This window comes from Anarhichas minor, unplaced genomic scaffold (genome assembly GCF_050575085.1).
Source record: "Anarhichas minor isolate MPS153535 unplaced genomic scaffold, ASM5057508v1 ptg000058l, whole genome shotgun sequence".
NCBI lineage: Eukaryota > Metazoa > Chordata > Actinopteri > Perciformes > Anarhichadidae > Anarhichas > Anarhichas minor.
In genome coordinates, this window is record NW_027466504.1 from 7,945,154 (window position 1) to 7,968,638 (window position 23,485).

At 43.7% G+C, this 23,485-nt stretch overlaps 1 protein-coding gene across 5 annotated transcripts; it reads right to left on the minus strand.

Annotated features, from left to right (window-relative positions):
* Positions 1 to 1,318: 1,318 nt before the first annotated feature.
* Positions 1,319 to 22,991, minus strand: klc1b (kinesin light chain 1b). Of its 5 annotated transcripts, none has more exons than XM_076077394.1 (16): positions 22,922 to 22,991; positions 16,439 to 16,709; positions 15,892 to 16,122; positions 15,057 to 15,135; positions 14,578 to 14,806; positions 14,336 to 14,423; positions 13,512 to 13,613; positions 12,827 to 13,000; positions 12,373 to 12,472; positions 10,287 to 10,339; positions 9,953 to 10,020; positions 9,561 to 9,669; positions 8,992 to 9,117; positions 3,192 to 3,316; positions 2,952 to 3,009; positions 1,319 to 2,831 (listed from the first exon to the last, which is right to left on the minus strand). In XM_076077394.1, the coding sequence occupies exons 2-16, from the start codon at positions 16,685 to 16,687 to the stop codon at positions 2,754 to 2,756; spliced, it is 1,869 nt and encodes a 622-aa protein (XP_075933509.1). In that variant the 5' UTR covers positions 16,688 to 16,709; positions 22,922 to 22,991; the 3' UTR covers positions 1,319 to 2,753. The 5 variants fall into 5 exon arrangements, with proteins under 5 accessions (XP_075933509.1, XP_075933507.1, XP_075933508.1 ...); XM_076077392.1 differs by having other exon boundaries at positions 8,965 to 9,117; XM_076077393.1 differs by having other exon boundaries at positions 15,057 to 15,138.
* Positions 22,992 to 23,485: the final 494 nt, after the last annotated feature.

The window sequence follows — 23,485 nt, forward strand, 5'->3', positions numbered from 1 at the left end:
CTTTGCCCCACTATATTTTTTTCACAAGTAACGTTATGAGTTGTAATTTCATAACTTTCATAAGCAAGTACGTTTTCACTCATTTCCACTTATATGTTGGCGTTGTAATATCAATTGACCTCACAGACAATAAACCTCGACAATTTTAATAGTTCCGTACACCAAATGTTTTTTATTTTGAAATGAAAACATCCAACATCCTGTATCAATGTGGGGAATTCTGGTCCATTAATTCTCCTGAAGTGCAGCTTCCGGTGCCCGTACCCAACCTGGGATAAGACATACAACACTGCGACCGCCTGGTTCAACCTGATCACTGTTTACTTCAACTGCACGTAGAACACTTTCATATCGTGCAATAATTTAAACTATTTAAAAATCAAGTCCAGCATAATTTTATCTCATACATTTTGTTACATATAGATTAATTGTAAAAAATAAAGGATTAAGAAAAGAAAATCCATTGTCAGTTCACTGTGACGTTACCTATTTCATGCTATAGTATTACAATCTATATAATGAGTGTATCATGTTTTATTGAATATTATTATGTTAATTCTCTTATCTATGATTTTCTCTGTATTATACCTCTATATTAGTTGGCTCTATAGTTCCTGTAGGTATGTTGACGCTATCATATCTCAACCAGCTGCAAAGCAGCACATTCTGTACATTTAGGAGTTCGAAAGCTGATAAATGGTGCAAACATCCGGCCCATGCGAGTGCATCACTCTCACCAGGACGGGACGGCCCCTGTTGGCACCACTGTTAGTACTGTATGTGGGACTGGTGCCATGTTTCTGGTCCAGCTGGCCCATAGATGGCTGACAGGAACATGCAGTCAGTCAACCAAGATGAAGGAAAAGATATCTTACAAAAAACTTTAAGTCTCTGTGATGATGGCGTCGACTCGGAGGAGGAGCACGACAGCTCTCGGTAGAACCAAACCATCTTTGGGTGAGTTTAGTTATTTCAAAGCTCTCAGAAGTGATGAAGGGTTGAGGCTCCACATTAAAGCAGACATACTGAGAGATTACCAGGGAGCAGAGAAACCCCGCGCTGACTTCTACCAAGGAGGAGGGAACACTCTGGGAGACATATCACATCTTGGCAAGGCATCAGGGTTCCCACACGAACTTAAGGCTCCGACATTAAAGATCCGGCTTGGTGGGATTTACTGTGTTATAATTTGCAGGGTTGAGGACACAGCAAGGCATGACATTAAGTATTTTTTTTTTAAACCAATTAATTCCAAGTTTTTCAAATCCAGAAACATGTTCAGCCACATACAAACACACAAGAATAGATTACAAAAACACAAAATTGAAGGTTTTATTTCTGAATCGTGATCAGAAAGTGGTTCTGATTGGCTCTCGTTCTCCATGACACGTGGGATTGATCAGATCCAAACAGATGCACATGCAACCAACTATGACACTCAATTCTCTTCTCATTAATTTCCTGATGAACTCTATGATTTGTGAACTTACGATCAGAATCAAATGTATACATTTATCACAAACGCTGAAAAGATTAACATGTAAAACAATCAAAAAGTAATAATAATTACAAGACATTCCAGTTCTTTTGAGCTTCACTATTTAAAAAAAAAAGAAAAATGCAATCAAAGACAGAAGACACCCATCTGAGAATTGTGCAAAAACTAGAATTATCACATATGTATCACACATTTGAATCACTGTAAACAACATTATAAGATGACGGGCTCGAAGCAGGCGAGTCCCGCATGGCACCAGAGAACATTCAGGATGACCGGGATGAATTAAGAGAACCGGTTCTTTTCTTTCAAATATATACAGTCTAAAAAGTTGAACATTTCCATGGTCGTGTTCATCGGTACTCTCTGATCATAACCGATTAAAGATGAATCAATGCATTCTCTCTGCAGTGGAAGAGAAACCTGCGTAGAAAAACACACTTGGATCTCACAGCTGTAGAAGGTTGAAGCAGCAGTTTACCAAAACTTCTTATGAACAAGAAGTTCACATGACTCAATGTCACCCTGTTCCCCAAAGCTTTAACCAACACCTCGCATCGCAAATAAATCTCAGTCGGCAAAAACAATAAAATGGAAATTAAATGATTTTTTTTTTTTTTTTTTACAAAATCATTATGTCATTTCAAACCCAACCAACCTATTTACTATAGTACTATTATTTTTTGGAGAAAATAGACATTTTATTGCTAATTTGCACTAATAAACCAATGAATGGCACAAGAAGACACAGAGCATTAAAAATAAAACAAATATCCCAGAATCAAAACAACATGAGGAGAAAAACACCTGAACAGGCGACAATATGGCAACAGATGCAGTCAAAGTGCAGAGTCACAGTGATTATGAGTAAGAGGGAGCGATGAGGTTTGTTGTCTTGGCCACATTTAGGAGGCACTGAGGCGACACCAACGTCAGGAATGAGGGAAAAGATAATAATAATAATAATAATAATAATAATAATAATAAGGCAATCTGTCTCTGGAAGACCAAAAAGCAACAACCTGGGTTTAAAAACAAACTGCAGTTTATGCACGTTTATGTTTTGATGACTAGAAAAAGTCTTTGGGTCTGAAGGTTGGAGGAGATGGCTCTTTGGGTTGGACGCTGACGGGCAAGTGTGTGTGTTTGTGTGTGTGTGTGTGTGGGAGGCGGTCTGGTAGTGATGATGATGGCGATCATTATGGCTCAAGAGGACGAGCCAAAGGAAGGAGCCTCTTCTGGTTCCTTGAACAGATCAGCTGTTTCCAGAGTAGAGGTCCACAGTGCTGGAGCTCAGACCCCGGCTCTCCCTGAAGTAACTGCCGGCCCGAGTCTGAAGAGAAACAGAAGAAGACACGAGAGAGAGAGGGGGAATGATACGAGGGTTAAAACATGACACTTCCGATAATACAGCATGAATTGAAAAAAATGTAAAAGACAAAATGTTGCTCACCTGGAACGGGTCATCACTGGTTTTGTTCAGATAATTCAAGGAAGCAGCTCTCTTCATGCTGTTGAATAGAAAGACAATAACGTTCATATCTGAGATCAGGGCACAAAACTACCACTCATGGAGCTGGGGAGTTAAATTCCAAACTATGACTCTACTTGCCTCCCACAGACAGTGTTTACTACTAACACAAGAAGGATCATGGTCTTTAAATGCCCGTCGTCACAACAGAGGGTTTCTTACTTGGTGCTGCGAGGCTCCGGCGGTCCGTTGCCCTGCAGCTTCTTCACCAGCAGCTCGCTGCTGCGACGCAGGACGTCCCGGAGCTTCCCCAGAGAGCCGCTGCGCTGGAGGGCCCCGCTGCCGTCCTGCAGACACACACAACCATCAATCCGTCTGTTCCGCACCGGAGATGTGAGGACAAGAAGTCAAGAGATACATCTTTTTTTATTCCGTTTGTGCGTCGCATTAGTGGTTGTGTTGGCCAGTCCTCTTACGAATGGCTGGTTGCAGCCAAACAGCACGAAGAAGCGGGTTGTTTTTAAATGAAATTATTTAAAGAGCAATTAACAAGGATATCTGGAATCCTTATTTAGATTTATCAATGTGTGCAATATTAATGACAGCAGGCAATATTAGCAGCATTACATTTCCTGATGACTCTTGGAAGGTTACCCCGTTAGAATAAACTGTAGTTCAGGTTGCTCTCGATCGTGTGATTGGTCTTATTGTGGTCAAATTGTGCTGCGTGTTATATTTAATCTGCAGTAATTAGAGCTTCATTGATTATCAAAAGATAATCCGCAACCATTCTCATGATAGAATAATCGTGCATGTATTTTTGAAGGTAAAATAGTCACACGTGACTTTGTTTCAGCATCTTAAAACGGGAGAATTTGCAGCTTTTCTGTCTTTTGTGACAGCGCTCGGGTCTGTTGGGTGGAAAAAACCGGCAATAAATAAACATTTCCCCCCTTTTGTCACTTTATTCTGACTATTTACAGACGGAACATTTAATGCATTTATTCAGAAATCAACAGATAATGAAAATAATGACACTCAAAGCTTCTTTTTGTTTCCAGTGTATAATAATGTATCCATCCATTCATTCATTTTTAGATTAGTCTTCTTGTCACACACCAGCAGTCCTGCATAGTGTGTGTTTTAATTCTCAACCAACCAGTGAAGACATAACAAAAAGTGAATAAACGTGTTTGAGGTGTGATCACAGGCTCATCACCAGCAGGGGGCGCTGTTGGCCAATCAGATCATTCACATGTTTCTGCCAAAGAGTAAATGTTTCCGTTCCTCTGAGAGATGAAGCCTAAAAGAATCCGTTTCCTCTGAACAGACGTCTCCATCCGACGCAGAGAAAAGACAAGAACTCCACAAATGAAAAACTTTATTTGAGAATACCAACAAGTGTTGATGCAATATAATCTTCACAATGCAGAATGGTAAATATGATGCAGTCCTACGTACTAAGATGGTGCTTATAGACCTTACCATCGACGTTCTTCCACTTAAGTCACGCTATATAATGTCAAGAGTAGACAGTTCAATAAATAAGCATTCCACTAACACAACAATATTGTCATAATTATGTGATGAACACAGTCGATTCTTTTGTTCGGAGTTGCGTCAGGAGAGGTGTACTCATTGGAAGGAACGAAGATTCAATGGCAAGTAGCATACCGAGAAAAAGCCGTATAGTGAATGCACTCGTCCGATCTAGAAACACAGCCTACGGTTACACGTGAAAGATGATATTTTACATTCAGTTAGTTAAACATCGGCAATAACATGTTGATCTTGAAGGAAACACTCGCACTTGTAAATTCGGGGGTTTCTAAAAACATGATTCACCAAAGTGACAATGTTGACAACCGTGTCAGAAAAAGGTAACACACTCCCATTAAGCTGCGTGTATCCATAGCCAGACTGCACCACCGACACATACACAAACACACACTAACACTACTGTGGAACAATAACACTAGCTTCTACTCCAGCAGCGACGAAATAAAAAGGCAACTTCTGTGCATTTACGTCCACTATTTTTAAATTCTGCTATTATTGATCGATCTCTCGGGTGGTATCTGAGCTGGATGCTGAGTACAGTGATGCTGAGCACATGCTGTACCCGCGTGGAGGAGCCTGTGTGTGAACACTCCTCAAATCAAGGACAGTGACGCCAGTCAGAGCAACTGCAAAATAAATTACCATGGCAACAACAACTGCTTGGTATGATCCGACCAATTCGCCGACGTCGGCCCCTCTGGTCGTTCACTACGTGACGATCTGCCGCCATAATATTCAGCCACAAAATAATCAACATTTAAAAAAAAAAAGAAAAAGTGTAAACAAAATGATAAAAAAAAAAAATTGAAATGAAAAGGGAATATATCTATAAAAACATGGCAATGCTTTAACGAGGCAGCAGACGTCATAAAGAAGTGACCTTTGATGAAAACTATACAGTACCGTTATTCCCAAACTAAAAAAAACAAAGTATTACGGCTAAATACAGGCACAGAGTTGGAAGCTAGCTTTGAGGTCAGACTGCAAACTAATCCACATTGAGACCAAAGCAGAGCAGCTGTGGAAATTAATTACTGTTGCAATATATATATATATATCGACTCTATAGTGGATGTGACGTTTTATCCGACGGCGGGTCGGCGTGTGACGCCTGGAGCCGAGGCGGCCGTCACAAAGGTGACACTGATCCTCAAAATCTCTCGTCGCTTGCCTTCTCCCAATAAATGACTTTCCCGCTCCTCTTACCAAAGAAATCTACAGTGCACCGATGAAATATTACAAATGGCTGCTTTGGAGAGAGGAGAAATGTGCGAGTGGCTTCCTAAAAGATTTCACCCACCATGACTTTTTTTCTTCTTTTTTTTTAACTGTTAAGTGAGAGCGGGAGTTGAAGCAACGATTACCGACATGGTGGACGACACACAGTTAGTAAGAGGAGAGGATAGAGAGAGTGAAAGGAAGAGAGGGAGGAGGGGAAGAAAAAAGAAAGAGCAGAGATGAGAAGACCAAACGTCCCAGGAGTTGTCAGGTGAACAGGGTGGAGGGGGTTGGGGGGCTTTCCGAGTCTCTGCCGGAGGTGGGGGGGGGGCACCGGGGACGGTAGAGGAGCTGTTGGTTTGGTTGGGACAGAGAAGGCCAGAGGGAACGACAACACGCATCCTTTTTGCTATTGTGTCGGGTAAGGAGAGAAGGATGGAGGAATAATCTTGATGGCTTAGGCCTGATAAAAGAGAAAGAGAGAGAAACAGACAAAAACAAAAAAAAAAACGGCACACATTGTAAGATTAGGAGCTCTGGGTTTGGGCTTCCTACGCTACACACCTACACACCGCTAAACCTGAGCTTCGTCAACTTGTTCTACACTTGGCTGCACTCGTCTGATGTTGTCGAAATATCTATCCTGCACCGAGTCCCCCCCCCCCCCCTAACTGCAGCATACACAAACAAAAAGGATGTGTAAATCCAGCAGCACAGGAGTGCTGCTCCTCTGTGTCTCAGGACAGCTGCACTACGGTAAGCAGGTCGGTGATGCGGTAGGTTGGTGGTTGCAGTCACCGTGAATCAGCTGTTTTTCCCTCTCTGGGTACCAGGAAGCAGTGCACTTGGCACGCTGTGCACTGCAGACGTGGGACATCTGCAAGCATCAGCACTGACGGAGCCGTTACGCCGATTGCCGTCTTTATGAACAGCATTCAGAGTTTAAAAACGTCCTGCATTCACCTCAGTAAGGCAACATTCCCTCAAGCTGTAAATGTACCTGACGAAGGGTGAAAACAGCGTCTTCATTCTTGGGTACTAGCCTCGGCTTGTTTCCTTTACCTTAATGACTAATCGACTAAGTATCTGGCCTGTCTATGATGTCACTATCCCAAACCCACCCAAGCATATTGTGCAGAATGACAGTTCAAGAGGGAGAGTACAATCCACTGAGCAAGAAAGAGGAAATCTGATTGACAGGCTGATTGGTTGTCATGGCATGAGTCATCGATGTGGGTTAGTGACGAGAGGAAACGGGGGAAAAGGATGAAGTCTGGACAACATGCGGACGAACAGGCGGCACATTGAAAAAAACGTCAAAAAGCAACAGCAGACACACGTACGATGTAAATCACATCATGCATAAAGACACACACATGCTACCAATGAACACAGCCACCAATGTGTGGCACTCAAGTTAGTCCCCTCGGGTGTCTGTACGAGTATGTGAAGCGCTCCTACAGCCTCAGTGACAGAGCAGACATGTTCGGGCAAAGCTCTGCAGTAACATCACATCCTCACTCAGCAAAACATCTACACACAAGCAGACTTTACAAGCCTCGTCTCTTCAACACAAGAAGCTGTAGCTACACGCGTAAATGAATGGATTGATGGACTTTCTGAAGCAATCTTTGAGTCAAAAAGCGGCAGTTCGCTTTCAGAAACGATCTTTAAAAAAAAAAAATGAAGCATGAGAATGTCACGGGTACATTTCCTGTTTGGACTGCACACATTTAATGTCTGCCGCTGTGGTGGTGACGGGGATAATGAAACGCTAGCACGCACCCAGCAAACCCTCTGCGTGCCCTCACACGCCTCGGACACAGACAGGTGCACACTCAGACCAACGCGAATGCTGTCGTGAAGCAGTTTTGAGTAGCTGTGTTTATGCATACGTGTGTGTGTGTGTGTGTGTGTGTGTGTAGAGAAGCATTCACATTCACACAACAGCAGCCAGCAAACAACCCCCCCCCCCCCCCCTCTTTTCTACTTAAATGTCACTCAGAGAGAGCAGCAGGCAGGTTAACAGACATTTATCAACCATGTGAGCACACATGGGTCCATTAGTGTGCGTGTTAAAGGGTGAACCCAGCAGGCTGGCGTTGCTACATGCATGCTGTGGACTGGGTTGGTGCGGTGAAGGGCGTGGCTGCGCTCAAGTGAGAAAGAAAAAAAAAAAAAAAAAAAAAAGGCACAGGCTCAGACGAGGCATCCCTGCCCTCTGGTTTGTGTCAGCCTCACCAGAGGGCTTGTTCCAGCTGCACTGCTGCAGTGAATATCACGCTTTCAGCACCGGCCTCTTTAATAACGAGGACGGGGTTGACAAGTCCAATGGGAAGCGCTGGGCAGAAACAAAAGCCCTGGGGGGGGGGTAAATGAAACTAAGGACTGTTCAGTCACCGCCAGCGTGGACGTTATAATGAGGCAATAAAACAGCAGGGTGAAGAGTTACTGCGCAGAGGGACGAGCATCAAGGATACTGGGAACCTCTGTCAATCGTGTTTAACAGTAGAAACGAGAGACGTCTCGACAGACTGCATCTCTGTGAGTCTTATAATAGCAAATAAATATTTCACATGTTGCCAGGGAGCCACAGAATGAGCGTGTGCCTTTTGTTTTTTTCTTCCTTTTTGTTACCGCTCCACTTGTGCAGAAGCTTGGCCAGCATGACATCCACTTGTTAAAACGAGACACTGGAACATCATTGACAAGCAATGGACAACAAAACAAAACATGAACATCTAGTCCAAAGCAAACTCAAGATGCTGTCAACAACAACAACAGGTCAGCATGCCGAGACACTCAATCAGCGTTACATTTTGCAAAATAAAAGGAATTCCAGGTTGACCTCATGAGAAGAACAAGACACATCTACAAGGTGTTGGTGGACCGGTACAGATACGGCTCACACAAAGAACTGGGAATGAGCAGCTGTTCCACTGGTTATCTTTTTTATATTGTAAAAAACATATTCTTCTTATGATGATGTGCAACACTGACATCATAGAATAGGTCCTGAATGAATGACTCATTGGTGTTTTTGTGCAGTTTGAGCACAGTGACGTGAGAGAAACCCCACTTACACATCACAAGTCACAAACTAGTCACCGCTCCGTACCGGTCCACACTCTCTCACCAGCGTCGTTGCCGACACCGCCTTGTTCTTCCGGTGAGGTCACCGGCCGCGTTGACTCGACTGTAGTGGATTTGTACTCACCCCGTTCCACTCCACGCCCATACTCACTTCCTCGCCGGTCTCGGAGCCGCTCTCGTACTTAACGCTGCTCAGGCTGTCCCTGCTCCTCCGCCTGTCGCCGTCCGTGTCCTTCAAGATCTCCACCACACGTGTCTGGTGGATGGGGTCGATGCCCTGATGCGGATAACACACAGATAGGACACACACACACACACACACACAAAACAAACAGACGTCCCGTCGTCAGACTTAGCTCGGAGGTAGACGTTAGCTCGTGGATACGGATGAGAGTTACATGGAGGTATTAAAGTGGGATTTTCTGTCTTGTGTAATGCATTCACGGCACCGTCACAGAGGCAACGCAGAGACAAGGGGACGTTTTAAATGTCTGTGAGATGGGAGTGATGTTAGGGGGGGGGGGGGGGGGGGGGGCGGCTATCAGTTAGAGACAAACCACTTACTGTGTTGCTCTGGATCCATAGCATTGTAGAGAAAGGGAAAGAAATATCATGAGATTTGGGGGACATATTTAGGATTTTACAAGAAGAGGAACTGTTAAGTTATCTGCATGCAGAAACGGACAATTTAAGTAAAAATATAAATAAAATGCAGCTGACCTGCTTGCGAGACCTCACGGCGCACTCCTCCAGGGTGTCGGCAGCCTCTAGCTTGCCCTGCCGGCGGTACAGGGCCCCCAGGTTCCTCAGGGTGGTGTTCACTGTTGGGCTGCTCACAGACAGGAAAACCAACACAATTAGCTGAAGGTCATTTGAGGAACAATTGGATCACAGCAAATGCTAAAAACCCTCAAAGATGAAGTCAACTACTTGAAAACTAAAGCGGATTTATTCACATTCCCCGAAAAAGAACAGGAGAAAACACAGAAAAAGGAAAAGATATTCTTCACACATTAAAAGAATAACTCAGCTAAAGTGACTAATCTCTCTATTCATTACCACGTGTCTTTATTTATGACCACGTTGTAAAAGCTTATCACGCTCTGCCTCACCTGTTGACTTTGCAGGCCTTGTACCAGCCTCCGTACTCTCCGTATGGAGTGTTGTCTCTGTGTTTGCCCTGGAAGGAAATAAGGGAGACGAGGAAGAAGAGCGTGAAGGGGAGCGGTGGTTCAAACGGGCAGCATTTCTTTCTGTGTTTACATATAAATATCATCTTCCTACTGGGGCTTATAGAGTGCGTGTGTGTAGGAAATCAACTATATTTCACTTTCCAAGAAATTAAATAAACAGACTTTTCACAAGTCACAATCTTCCATTTGACACGTTTCCTTCTATTTATGTTGCTCTGCTTGTGTTCACAGTGACATGAGGCGGATTACACACCTTGCTCATCTCCTCTCTCTCCTCTGCATGCATCCAGATGGGCTTGTTTTCAGCTGCAGACAAACAGACAGGAGAGGTGGTCTACATTCAGCACAACAGCTTAACAGGTCGACCTCAGGGAGGTTTCATTGAATCCAGCAGGAACTACCCCGATGATGAATGCTGAGCTTGTTATAATAACCCTACAGACCAGGAGAGCGACATCAGCCACTCGGCGCTACGGTTTCTTTATTAGTCTGTCGATTATGTGCGTGTCTTGATAGTGAGACAGTCTCGTTTGGATTGTTTCTATGTATTTGGCTTCTCAAATACATACAAGAGGCTGGTGAATTCTGAGATCTGGTACAGAGAGTGTCAACGTATATTAAATATTTAACACTGTTTAAATGTTAAAGACAGTCATTATTAAGATAAAGCTTGATTCAGAAAAATGCATTCTTGAGCTTTTTTAGAAATAATGTAGGTACTTCGTTATAAATTTAATTTCTAAACATATTCTTTTCACACTCTTATCCAAATAAATTAAGAAAGAAATGGTTCAATAGATGTCAAGACAGAAAACACTATGCACCATTAAATTGTCTTAAAAAGAAAAGAAAAACCTGAGCAAGTGGAAATAGGTGATACTGGTGATGCTATATAAACAATGATCCTTTTCTGATACTATGAACATTTACAAGTAGCTATTAGATTATTAAATATGCATCAGAAACAAACAAACATAGCACTTATAACTCAACATTAAAAGATATTTAGCACCATTAGCAACTGCTTGTGATAAAATAGAAACCATTGTGCGTATTTATTTTCATTCCCAGGAACACATCTGTTGCTGCTTAATGCTGCTTCTCTTAACCTCCAACTCTCCAAACAGGTTTTCAAAAATATCTGAGAGCTATTGTCAAGTTCAGTGACGCATGAAAAATAAACTTCTCAGAAAAAATGTGAGATGCTTTTGAATAAAAAAACAGCACCAGAGCGGAGCGTTGTGTCGAGTCCCTTTCATTCCCTTTTTCAAAGCAGTCAATCTAATCCCTGGAGGGAAGCCCACAGAAAAAGATCAACTTAAATTAAAAAGAGAAGAACATTGCAAGATCTTTCAGACAAGTGAAGTCTTTATTCTTTAGAACAGAGGTCTTCAACAGGGGGTCCACGGCCCCTAGGGGGTCCGCGGAGGTACTGCAGGGGGTTCGCGAAAGTTTTGGTTGATTAGACAATTAAAAAAAAAAATAAATAAAAAATTTTTTTTTTCTCTAAACATGAATGTGTCCATTATTTTAATAGTTCAGTATTGTATGAAAGATAACGGGTATGTTTATGCATGGCAGTGACACTAATAGGCCATCACTCATTTTTCGTATCCACATTTATGTTTAAAATAAAAACATCAATTTGAATAGCTTGTGTGCATGATTATCATGCAATTGACAGACAATGTTTATGTTGGCATTGGTATCAGCTGACAAGGTATGTTTCTAAATGGCAGCGGCACGGCCACCCTACTCACTGTGCCTTGCACATGTTTAAAATAAAAACATGAATATATGAACCTGTGTATTATTTGAATAGCTTAGTACTGAATGCACAATAAAGAGGTTTGTTTATACATGGCACTAGGCCCATTTAATATAAAACACAATTTTATACAATAAAATAAATATATATAGTCGGGGGTCCCTGCTCCATCTCTCTATCAGTTTGGGGGTCCTTGGCCTGAAAAACATTAGCCCCTGCTTTAGAACGTTTGTTTAGAGTCTTTGTGTCCTCTGAACGGTGAAGGTTGGCCCCCTGCTTACAACATCGTCCACATTTTAAACATCTGTCCATCACTCACTCTGCTGATGTGAGACAAACAGTAGATGGAACATCAGACAAAGATGGAGGAAAGATGAAAACAACAAGTCTAATCTGAGTATTACGAGAGGAAGTTTGATGTGACCCACCACCATTTATCTTGGGATAAATTTGCATTTATTGTGTTTCTGGGTTGATTAAAAAAAAAAAGATTATGGATCACAGCGATATGAAAATGACCTTTCAAACCCGTGGCGCCATGTATACTGTCAGCTACACTACGAGGCCTTACCATCGACAGATCCAAACTCTTTCTCGTGAGCACGAGTCAGAATCTCTTTGTACAGAATCTCAGCCTCCTTGTATTTCCCCTGTTTGAGGAAGCAGGACGCCTGAAGAAGAAGAGAGAGAGAGAGAGAGAGAGAGAGAGGAGAAAGCACATCTTAGCGCTGGATCAAACGGGCCTATTGACTCACAGTGTGACCCTCTTGAGACAGTAGGAGCAGTGAGTTTGCACATTTCTCCTGAAAAATTATATTGTACCACATCGCCTCCCTTACCGTCTGCATACTGCTCCATCATTAGAGACAGAAGCAGGAAGCAGAAGAAGAAGCAAAGCACTAGACAAAGGACTAGTGGCTTAGTACCCTATTAGCAACGCTAAAACAAAGCTGATATAGAACTGGAAGGGTTTGAAAAAGACGCACGATAAAAGCCGATGAGGTTGTGGTAAACTTGTCTCTCACCAGGTTATTCTTGGTTTTGGCCACATTGGCATCATCTGGGCCCAGCCTGCACTCGTAGATCTCCAGGGCGCGGCAGTAGTAGTACTCTACCTCCTCATACTTGCCCTGGTTCTGGCAAAGGAGAGCCAGGTTGTTCAGCTGTTTGGCCACATCTGGGTGGTCCTTCCCCAGGACCTGAGGGGGGAAAAACAGGGAGCAAAATGTTCTCAGTTTGTGTCCCTGACTCGATCCCATGCATCTCTCTCTCGCTGCTGTCAGCGAGAAGCAGGTCTGCCTGCTGCAGACACTCGGCAGATCTAATAAAAGGCCGGCTGATCGATACAGAGGGGACAGAATAGAGCTTTCAGGACTATTAGTACCCTCTATTGCGTCTCCTATCTATCTGCTGCATCGCTCCCCCAACGCCTGCTATCCAGTTTCAGCTGTGTTCTCAATCAAACTCCTTCAACACGGTAATTGGCCCCCAGCGGAAACTTCACAGAGAATTTAAGAAGATCATTTGCTCTTTTCCCCCTATTTATAGTCGCTGGTGTTACAGTAGCTCCAACTGACATTCTGAAAATATTATTACTGTTAATTACTTTATGACAATGAGCTAATTGTTCACTGGTCGAGCCGTTAAGACGAGGCCTCGATAGCGCTGCTGTGGACGGCCCTGCTGGTGCAATGGAGGGGTGTGGCCTACCTTTTCTCTGATCTCCAGAGCCCTCTTACACAGAGGCTCCGCCTCCTTGTACTTCCCTCTCTTTCCATAGAGCACAGCCAAGTTGTTCAGCGTCGCAGCGACCTGGACATTCAGAGAGAGAGAGAGAGAGAGATAGAGAGAGAGAGAGAGAGAACCTGATTAAGGCCACTTCCTTTACTTTCATACTGGCAGCGTAGCTTCACAATAACAGCATTTAATTTACTGCTGTCTAATGACTTGTCACAGTCCTAAAAATGTTTGTTCTTTTGCTTTCAAAGAGCTCAAAGCCACCTGGATTACACAGGGCTGTAGTACCCCGTCTTTGTGTCTCATTATTCTGTATCGAGGATCAGACAGAGTGACAAGAGCAACAATATGAGACGAACTGCAAAACCCCCACAGAGCTGCAGCGACGAGCACGGGGCTTTAAGAGCTTCCTGCAGGCTTTACAAGGTGTTTCGGTGCCACAGTGTCAATCGATTCATACAAATCTGTTGTCAAAGGCAGTGAAATGGAGAGCACACTTGAATGTTTTTGCCATTGTTCGTTGCATTCTGACTGCAAAGGGCTTTGTGGTTTGGTTAATGCTGGATGTATGAGCAGACATTCAGGAGCTTTGGTTGATTAGTTTAAAGCCTGCAGGCCACATATTCAACTTGAATGTGAAAAAAGGAAATCCATACAGACCGAGTAGAGCCGTAAATACTGTGGACTTTGTGGTTATTGCCACCCGGAGTCTTCGTGGCAATTATGACCCAACACCAGATGACCAATCTAATCTATCTAAAGATTAATATGTGCATGTGAAGATATGGGAGTCTCACGGCGGGGTGGTCTTTGCCGAGGGTTTTCTCCCGGATGGACAGAGCATCGTTGAGCAGATGGGCGGCCTCTTTGTATTTGTTTTGATCCCTGTGAGAGGGAGAGACAGGACAACATGATGAGGCTGAACGTTTATCGCTCTTTGTATTCATTTGTGCTGAATAAAAAGAGCAACATGACAGGAGCAAAACAGGACGAATAACAGTAGAACTAGCAAACGCTCCCATAAGTGGCCGTGTCTGACCTGTAGACCAAGGCCAGGATGTTGAGCATGGTGGCCACGTCAGGGTGGTCGTGTCCAGAGGTCTTCTCCAAGTCCTCCAAAGCCTGCTTGCAGAGCGGGACGGCCACCTCGTACCGGCCCTGGGAGGCGTACTGGATCACCAGGTTGTGCAGGGTTCTCAGGCGGGCCGGGATCTCGTAGCCCCCCTGCTGGGCTGCAGCCACGGCCGCGCTGTTGTGTTGGTGCTGCACTGTGGGGGTACAGAGGGCAAAGGTCAGCCCGGCGGTCAAAGGGTCAAACTCGTGCCCGATTATATCGCTAACCACATTTCATGTCAACAATCACTGCGGTGACAAAGAATAAGAGGATTATGGGGATAATTCAATGAGTATTTAATGGGATGACGCCACATCATCCACCCAGGTCTATCGTAGAAAAGCTACGCTATCAGGTTTAAAGTCAGAATTCAGGCCGAAGTGCTGAATGCGGCCGTTTCCTACTTCCTTGGCCGTGCTCCTCCTCATCGTTTGGGAAGAGGTCGTCCAGGGAGTCCTTCGGTGTTTCTCGGTCCTTCTCCTCCTGCTGAGAGGACGAAACAAAGCAGCCAGTCAGATCCTCTAACGGACGGCAGACGACCATCTGGAAACACTGTTATGTCCGTGTTTTTGTCTCCTTCATATCTGCTCTGTCAATCGCTTGTCTTCAGAAACCATGTAATTAAAATGTATATTTGATGTGATTTGGTTTCACTAGTTCTGGCTTAATTACGTTAAGAATCTGTCTTTGTTGGCGGTTATTTTATTTCTGTGGTGATCTTATCGTATTTCGATAAAGCCCATCAACCCTCGCATTAAGCAGCAACGTCAGCGTTCTATCACTAACAGTGATTTCAGATGGACCTTAACACAGAAGCCTGCTGAAAGCTGTAAATTGGGAACAATAAGAATCCTTTAGGGTTTTATTTCCTGCAACACGCAGTTGATGGATACAAGCTATTAGAGCCTTTCCTTTGTGGCTAAGAATAAGGTCAGAATATGCACCATTGGATCAATAAGGACCTGACCAGAAGGCCTCATTCCTGGAAGACCACTCAGCTCTGTTTTCTCTCCTGTATCGAATATCATTGACATTCTGCTGCACTTTACAGTTAAATCATTTTAAGGCAGATTCAAAATTTAAAAAATACAGGATTTGTATTATTATTTATCATCGTGCTTATGATGACTAACATGTTATCTCTACACAATCTAACCACAACACTCAAAACACGGTGGAATTAAAGACACAAAAACATTATAATCCGTCGGTGTATTTGTGATTGTTCAAAGTACTTACAGTGGGGGAGACGTCCTCGTCATATTTCTTCAGCTGGTTCATGAACTCCAGGTGCTTCTTCTCCTCCTCCAGCTGGGCCACGTTCTGCTCGCTCTTCTGCAGCTTCTGCTGGGTGTTGGCCAGCTCGTCCCGCAGCCACTGGTTCTCCTGGCACAGCCTCCTCACCTGGGCGCGCAGCTTCTGCTTCTCCGACTCCACGGCGTTCAGGTGGTTGGACAGGGCCATCATCACCTGGGGACGGAGACAGCATTGAAGAAGCAGCGACGTTTAACGAGGACTAAGCGTCTGCGGCGGCGAAGCGGAGAGAGAAATGACCGGGGGGGGGGGGGGGGGGGGGGGCTGATTCTGAGTGAATCATGATCACCACACCAGCTCAGTATAGAATGAGGAAGCAGAAGACAGAAACACAGAAGTACTACATTGTGAATCAAGTTATTTTTCTGCCCATTCTGATATTAAAAACTGCTTTTAAATAACGTTTTCTTTGCTGCTCATATCGTCCAAGTGACCAGGCTATATCCATTGTACCTCTCCCACCCGGCCTCACCTGTGCTTCTCCCAGGCCCAGTTCAATCATCTCCACGGACTTGCGGAGCAGGTTGGACTTCTCGTGCACCAGGTTTGCCTCCTCGTCCTTCTTCAGGCACTTGATTGTCTCCAGGAGGCTGTGGAGGATGGAGTTGTGCTCATTCTTCAGGGCCTCGAGACCCTGGATCACCAGCTTGGTGTTGGAGATGATCTCCTCCTGAGAGAGCTTCTCCAGCTTCTCTTCCCGCGGATACACCATGGTGGACATCTTCTATGTAGCTCAGGGAAACCTGTACAGATTGGAGAGAAGGGAGCAGTCTGTTACAACAGCAGCAGCCGCCGAGGACATTTTCATAACGGCACTTCCAAAAGATGCAGCTGTGCTAGTTTAACACTGAAATTCACAAAACAGAACGCGAGAGCTTGGCTGAACTGCAGCTGTCACAACACGGCTCGTTACTTTTCCTCCATTTAACTGAGAGTATCTTCAATTTCAAAATGATCTTTCACACTAAAAACCGTCTCAGGCCTTCTCTGCCGTTGTGATACGACAAGAGGCCACTCTCCATTGTTGGTCTACAGATCTCGATCTGTGCTGGTGTAGGGCCCCGCCCTTGATGCAGACAGAGCCCGAACTCATTCCTGTGCTCGGCTAATGGGCTCTTAGCATGATCCGCGTGCACCGGGACAGCCATAAAAGGAGGATATGAACTCATGTTTTATCGCTGCGGTGGAGATGAGAGATTCAAATTTCACGAGCGAGATAGGTCAGCATTTCTTTGAGCTGTTTAATTAAACAAAGTCAGAATTTATGCAGTTCGATGAGAAAATAAAGAAGGGTTGTTCAATGAAACACAGTCTTGTGAATTACTCCGCTGCGATGGTTGCATGAATGAACACATACAGAGTAAAGACATGTGCCTGCTTTATGCTTAACCGGGGGGCCACGGGGACATATAATTACGTTGGACAGACGGTTAACTTTTCGACACCTATAATAAGCTCAAGCCGCCGTGTGGCCGCCTTCTGGTGCCAACGGAGGCCCAGCCGGCTGCGTGACCGGCCGAAGAGTCGAAGGAGAGGATGGCGCGACAGAAGCCTCACGGGTTACAGCTTAGCATCTGGTCCAAAAAACACCAATGTCAACAATATCGTGCGCTGAAGAAATGTCAGCCCTTTGGTGAGCGCATGGAACATGTGCCATTTTCCCCCCAAGCAGTCTGAAGATAACCTATGACTCACCGAGCCACGTAACTGTTGGCTACGTTGTGCAAAAAAAAGTGGCCCTGCCCTTCAGACAGGGGCCCAGGCTGCGTTGAGCTGGTGCACTATATTTTAACAGCAGTGAGGGTAAGAGGTTAAGGATGAAGGGGGGGGGGGGGGGGGGGGGGGGGGGGGAGTTATAAACACCAGCTGAGAGCCATCTGCCCAAAGAAGAACACTCTCCACCATTAGTGAGCCACTCCCTGCTTTGCGACTTTGTATTCCAGCAATTGTCTATTAAAAGCAGTGAATTGACGAAATAAGCAGATCAACAAAAGCCAGAAACAAACCGCTATTTGCTGTGCGATGGGACAACAGAAGAGACACTGCCAGCTATGTTGAACCACGTTGATGTGACCTGGAATCAGCGCAGACGCAAAACCCGTGAAAAGATTTGCCATCAATATTCAGCGACGGCGAGTAATCGCTGGGTTAAGAACCAAACTATTAGACGTCACGTGATGGTAAACGGCTGTCGGGGTTGCAACTAACAATTATTGTCACTATATTCGATTTATCTGTTGATTATGTCGTCGGTTAAATGATTAGTTGTTTGTTTAATCTTTTGACCAACAATCCAATTCATCTTTGCAGATCTGATGGCTGTCCACCAGAATGTGTTCGCCTCAAGACAGAAAACGTGCTTTGATCAGAAAGACACTGGAGCATTTTGTCCCACCAGCTGGAGGCTCAGGATGTGCAGAAGATATTAAAAAGTTACAACAACACTATGGGGTGTATGAGAGGATACAGAGGGGGAAACCCTCACAGCTTGAATTGATATCGTTTTTCCTTTCCTCCAATTAAAAGCTTTACCATCCTCGGGTTCACAAACCAGCTTATTTAAATCCACTGAAGAATTCAAAAAATCCATAACGTTCGACGTGAAAAAGGGTATCAGTTGATTTTTCCTGTTATCCTCCGAAAGAAGCTTTTCCGTTAAGTTCCTGAAGCCTCTGTGTGGAGACGGCAAGCGTGACGACGGGTGAAGTAAGCCTGATGCAAAGCTAACAGCAGCTCTTTTAAGAGGTTACAATGCTGACTTATTCATATTAAGCATCTCTCATCCGCAATGAAGTGCTTTGCTGCACTTCATATACGATCATCTCTTTACCTCCATTTTGCAATTAGAAAACAGCAGAGCGGTAAAAACAGCAAATCCACAGAGACAACCAACCTCTTCAGAGTTTTTTTTGATTTTTTAATATATTTTTAAACTGAATTGAGGCCAAGTATCAATATCAAAGTATCATATTTCTGGTGAGAAAATATGCACAATGGTATACACATTGAGGGTTTATGGTCAGTGGTTGCAAGACGTAACATGTTTTTGGGAAATCTAACGTGAAAGATGCACCACAAATAAGTGACTAAAGAAGACTAGAGAAGCGGACTCGCTACTTTACATAAAGAGTCTATTCAAATGCTATAAACAAATGAAGCAGTACTCTCCTTTGCATGGTCAAAGAGATGACTGTCTTACATTGTGCAGCAGTTAGAGTCCTACGCTCTATGCTCTAAAATAATGCTACAGAAACAGGTGAGTAAAATGAAGGCAGGGCAGAGATGATAACAGCCCAACTCTGCATGAAGAAACGTGAGAAAGATGACGAGAAGTTTGCTTTGCCAGGGGAGCCGGAAGTACTTCTCCTTCCCGATAAGGGCCGACGTCGAAGCTTTTACCTGCTCTGAAACAAGAAATGAAATGATCTATTGGAAAAGATCAAGCGTATTCACAGATCACAGAGCGTATTACCCGGCACAGTTACTCAGTGTGGATGAAAGGCCTGACGAGCAGAGTGTACACAGTCGCTAACAAAGAGAACAAGCGCTTTCATGTCAAGTCAGGGGAGAAACGAGCAGCTTCGCCCCGATCAAAACACACAAACAGCTGTATCGAGGACTTTTGTTTTCCTCAGCGGAAGTTAATATGTTTCAAGTCTTTAAAGAGGTGAGACAAAGTCCAACGGGCCGGTTGTTTTTCCTTTACAAAGACCGCCCTTGAATTAATCTTCAACATTTACTTTTGTTGCATTTCATGCGAATCACGCGCACAAAAAAACGAATTATATCGTCAAAGGTTAATATGAAACAGTTCACAAGGCCCAGAATATGACTTCTCATACTGCTGACATGCATTACAATGCTCTATGGACAATAATAAACATGTTCATGTCACACTATATAACAGCACATATTCATTGGATTTGGGCTTTTACCCAAATGCGCTCATGATCAGTTACAGGAATGATCAGGATCAAGTCTTGTTTAAGGCTCAATAGCAGCACGTTAGGTAGCTAGTAAGAATAAATGTCCACTTCTTAAAACAAGCACAAGGTTTCCTCGTGTGTCCACGTTCACCATTTTCAACATATCCCTCGACTCAGAGCTACATGACCTACCACCCTAACACGACATGATGCATTAACAGATCTTCCTGCTGCCACTCATCGGTGCTTTGCAGCAGATGGGCTATTTTATGTAATGTAGTTTTACAATCCAAGACCATTAGAGTGGCATTATACAAAATATAGGACCATTATAGTGAACGACTTATTCTAAGCAAAGAGGTCGTGGCTTTTTTCATGAGGAAAAACGAGGGGAAACAACTGACAACATATGGAAAAAAGGCAAATTACACTCTCAGAATATTTTTATATCGATTACAAAACCCACTAAATGCCCACTGAAGGCTAAAGAAATCTACAATCAGTCACGCTAGCATGTTTCTTCAGTCGGTCCAGCTTGCTGGAGCAGAAAACTAACCTCGGTTTCAGTGGCGGATCAGAGCCTCATACTGTGGCACGGTGAAACGCTGATGAAATAATGACTCCTCCTCCAGCGCCAGCGCTACACGCTGGCAAAGTGCATCATAAAATTGCAGCGCTAATCCAAAGTGATCCTCCTTACAAATGGAAAAGGAAACCTTCGGTGTGAAACACAGGCCAATGGAAATGAAACGGGAGAGGAATGAGAGGAGGAGGAGGAGGAGCTGCTCGCGGTGATGATGATGATGATGACCTTCCCTCTGCTCTGTCAGAACAACCAACGACGGCTCAGGGCGAACACATCAAGAGACAGCCACGCCCACGGGAGGAGAGCGGAGGAGCAGGTCGGGTGGGGGAGGGAGCCTTCCTAATCTAAGACTCTGCTCCTCTGTACTCATCAGACACAAAGGAATAGGTCCAATGGGGACGGACTCAATGGCGAAAATATTACACAGACTTTCAGCTGCTGGCCCTACATTCTCACAACAGCAACAAGCAATACAGGTCGGGTGAGCCCATTGTTTAAGGTAACAAGGTTTACAAGGTTCACCATTACGTTTCACTTATAATCTAAAATCAAACTAAGTAAATGGTCATGAAGTGATGGGAACCATTTGTAGCACAGCAAACACCTTCAACGTGACAGGTGGACTGTAAAGATCATACCTCAGAAAATACTATACAATACTAAATAATCTTAAAACCTCATATCATTAAAATCTTGTTTACTAATTAAAACAAATCTTTTCAAAAACCAACTAAATAGACAAGTCTTAATTTGACATTGTTCTGATGAAATGGATCAGGAACAAAATTTCATAGAAAAGTTTGATGACTCATCGTTGTATTGCAAATGCCCCAGAGGAGCCTACAGTGTTATAAAAGACAGCTCTGTGTTTAAATAAACAACTTTGTGGACTCTGCTTTATTTCCCTCCCAGCGGTGGAAATCTGGGCCATCTACCTGTCGAGTTTGTCTATGCAGAGCTCCACTCGTCATCACTCTTCATCTCCAGAGAAGCCTCAAGCTATCACATCATCATCACTCAGGCCCCCGTTTCTTCTTTCTCCTCATCTCCTCCAACCATCACTGCACTACCGTCATTCCAGACGATTGTGCTTTTGCACACCGATCTCCAAAGAGAGGATACATTGAATAATCCTTAATTGCGTGCAGAGTGTGCACTTGCTACTGCCAAGTGTGATTGCACATAGAATCTTATTGACTCCATGGCAGGATAAAAACTCTTACCAGGCTGCTATTTTCTTCTTGAAAATTGCATGTTTGTCATAGAACCTTTCTGAAAAGCTGAGAGGGAAATACACAAATGCAGCTACAAAACATTGCACACGCTATGGAAACAGACCCTTCGGGAGAGGGTGTGGTGCTTGTTGGTATTATAATAATAAAACACGAGCATAGGAAATGGAAAAAAAGGCAGACTGCAGTGGGTGCATCAACAAGCCAGTGGTTGATGTCTGTGCAATCTCCATAGACACGCATTTCCTGTCTACTAGATGAAGTCTGATACCATTAGATCAGTTTATCCTCCTCTTGTTTCCGCCAAAAACAGCAATCCAACAACCCCGTTTGCATCACCGTCAGACACAAAGGAGAGCCGGCCATCAAGGAGGGTGTGGCAGTGGTCTGGGACAACCAGGAGGGTGATGTCAACGTCTCCAGTCCTCCATCGTACCATTTGACACCAGCTGCCGGAGGGCTGCTCTCCCACCACTGGTTGTCTGAAAACTGTCCCCCTGAATGTCGCTACTGATGCAGAGAGATCTCTGTTCTACGTGGTGGTACTCAGGTTAGGCACGATGCTCTACCTGGAGACACCTGTGTGCGTATTACACCGTTGTAATGTCTACACAGCCCAACAACAACATCAGCAGTGTTGAAGACAATGCTTGACATTTGATTGAATATCGTTGTAGCTCTGTGATAATGACTCTGCGCAACCTAAACGTGCTCGGAACACAGTCACAGAGTCTTCTGAACATTTGCACATCCATTCAAAACATAAAACAACGAATTAGATAATATTAATCTATATTAATAGACTCAGGTTTTCATTTTGTTGTGACTTTCGCAGTTCTCAACGGGTCTATGATTGTCTACCTCCTTCTACAGGGGTCTATATCAATAATAGATTGGTTGTCGTGTTTTCTGCACTCATTACTTTAGCTAACCTCATAGTGACGCTTGCGTTTTGATCGTATAGCGCTCCGGTTAGCGACTAGCTAGCTTCAGCTAACCAGCTAGCTTCAGCTAACAGCTAGCGTCACCACTCCCTAGTTGTTGCGAGTTCATCCTGTTAAAACCGCAGAGCTGATACTTTATATTCACAGTAACTTAGATTAATACCACTTAAATATACAGCAATATATATATATATATATATATATATATATATATATAACACAATTATAATATTGGTTAATGAACATGTAACGCTTGCTATCACTTACCGAGAGCTATGTCTGACGGGTAGCTCAGCCCCTTTAAATCCAAAATGTCTCCAGCATAGCAAGATTCTCCCAGCAGCCTCTACGGCTGAGTTTAATTATAGTGACGTCATGTTTTGTTTTCGGCACTGCCAAATTATCTATCTCTCTATCTCTCTATCTATCTATTCTTTACTTAGAAAATAAATATAAATGTCTCTACGAATATGACAGAAGAATATTTAAATCGAATTTTCGAAGACAAACAACTATAATAGCCCATAAATTACAACACAGAAACAACACTAAAGAGCATTTTAATTGTTCATTTACCTATAAAATGTGACAATGACACACTGTTTTAATACATGGGGCTCATGAAAAGTAGGAGAAATTAGGTGGGAGACAAACATTGCATTGTATTTTTTTTTGCTGCAGACCGAATATGAAAACAACAATACTGCCACCTAGCGGCGAAATTGAAACCAGCTGTCAGAGGACGAAGAAGCCGGTATATGTATCTAATGTTACTGTACTCTGTGTATTATGACAGATTTAACTCAGGTGTAAACACGTACCCTGCAAGCT

What these genes read in the sequence shown, in the direction of transcription:
- klc1b (XM_076077391.1), bottom strand. Translation starts at nt 16,687, where the DNA reads ATGTCCACCATGGTGTATCCGCGGGAAGAGAAGCTGGAGAAGCTCTCT. An exon ending in CCAAAACCAAGAATAACCTG is followed by an intron (nt 12,473 to 12,826) that starts GTGAGAGACAAG and finishes CTTCTTCTTCAG; the next exon opens with GCGTCCTGCTTCCTCAAACA. An exon ending in AGAGTTTGGATCTGTCGATG is followed by an intron (nt 10,340 to 12,372) that starts GTAAGGCCTCGT and finishes GTTTGTCTGCAG; the next exon opens with CTGAAAACAAGCCCATCTGG.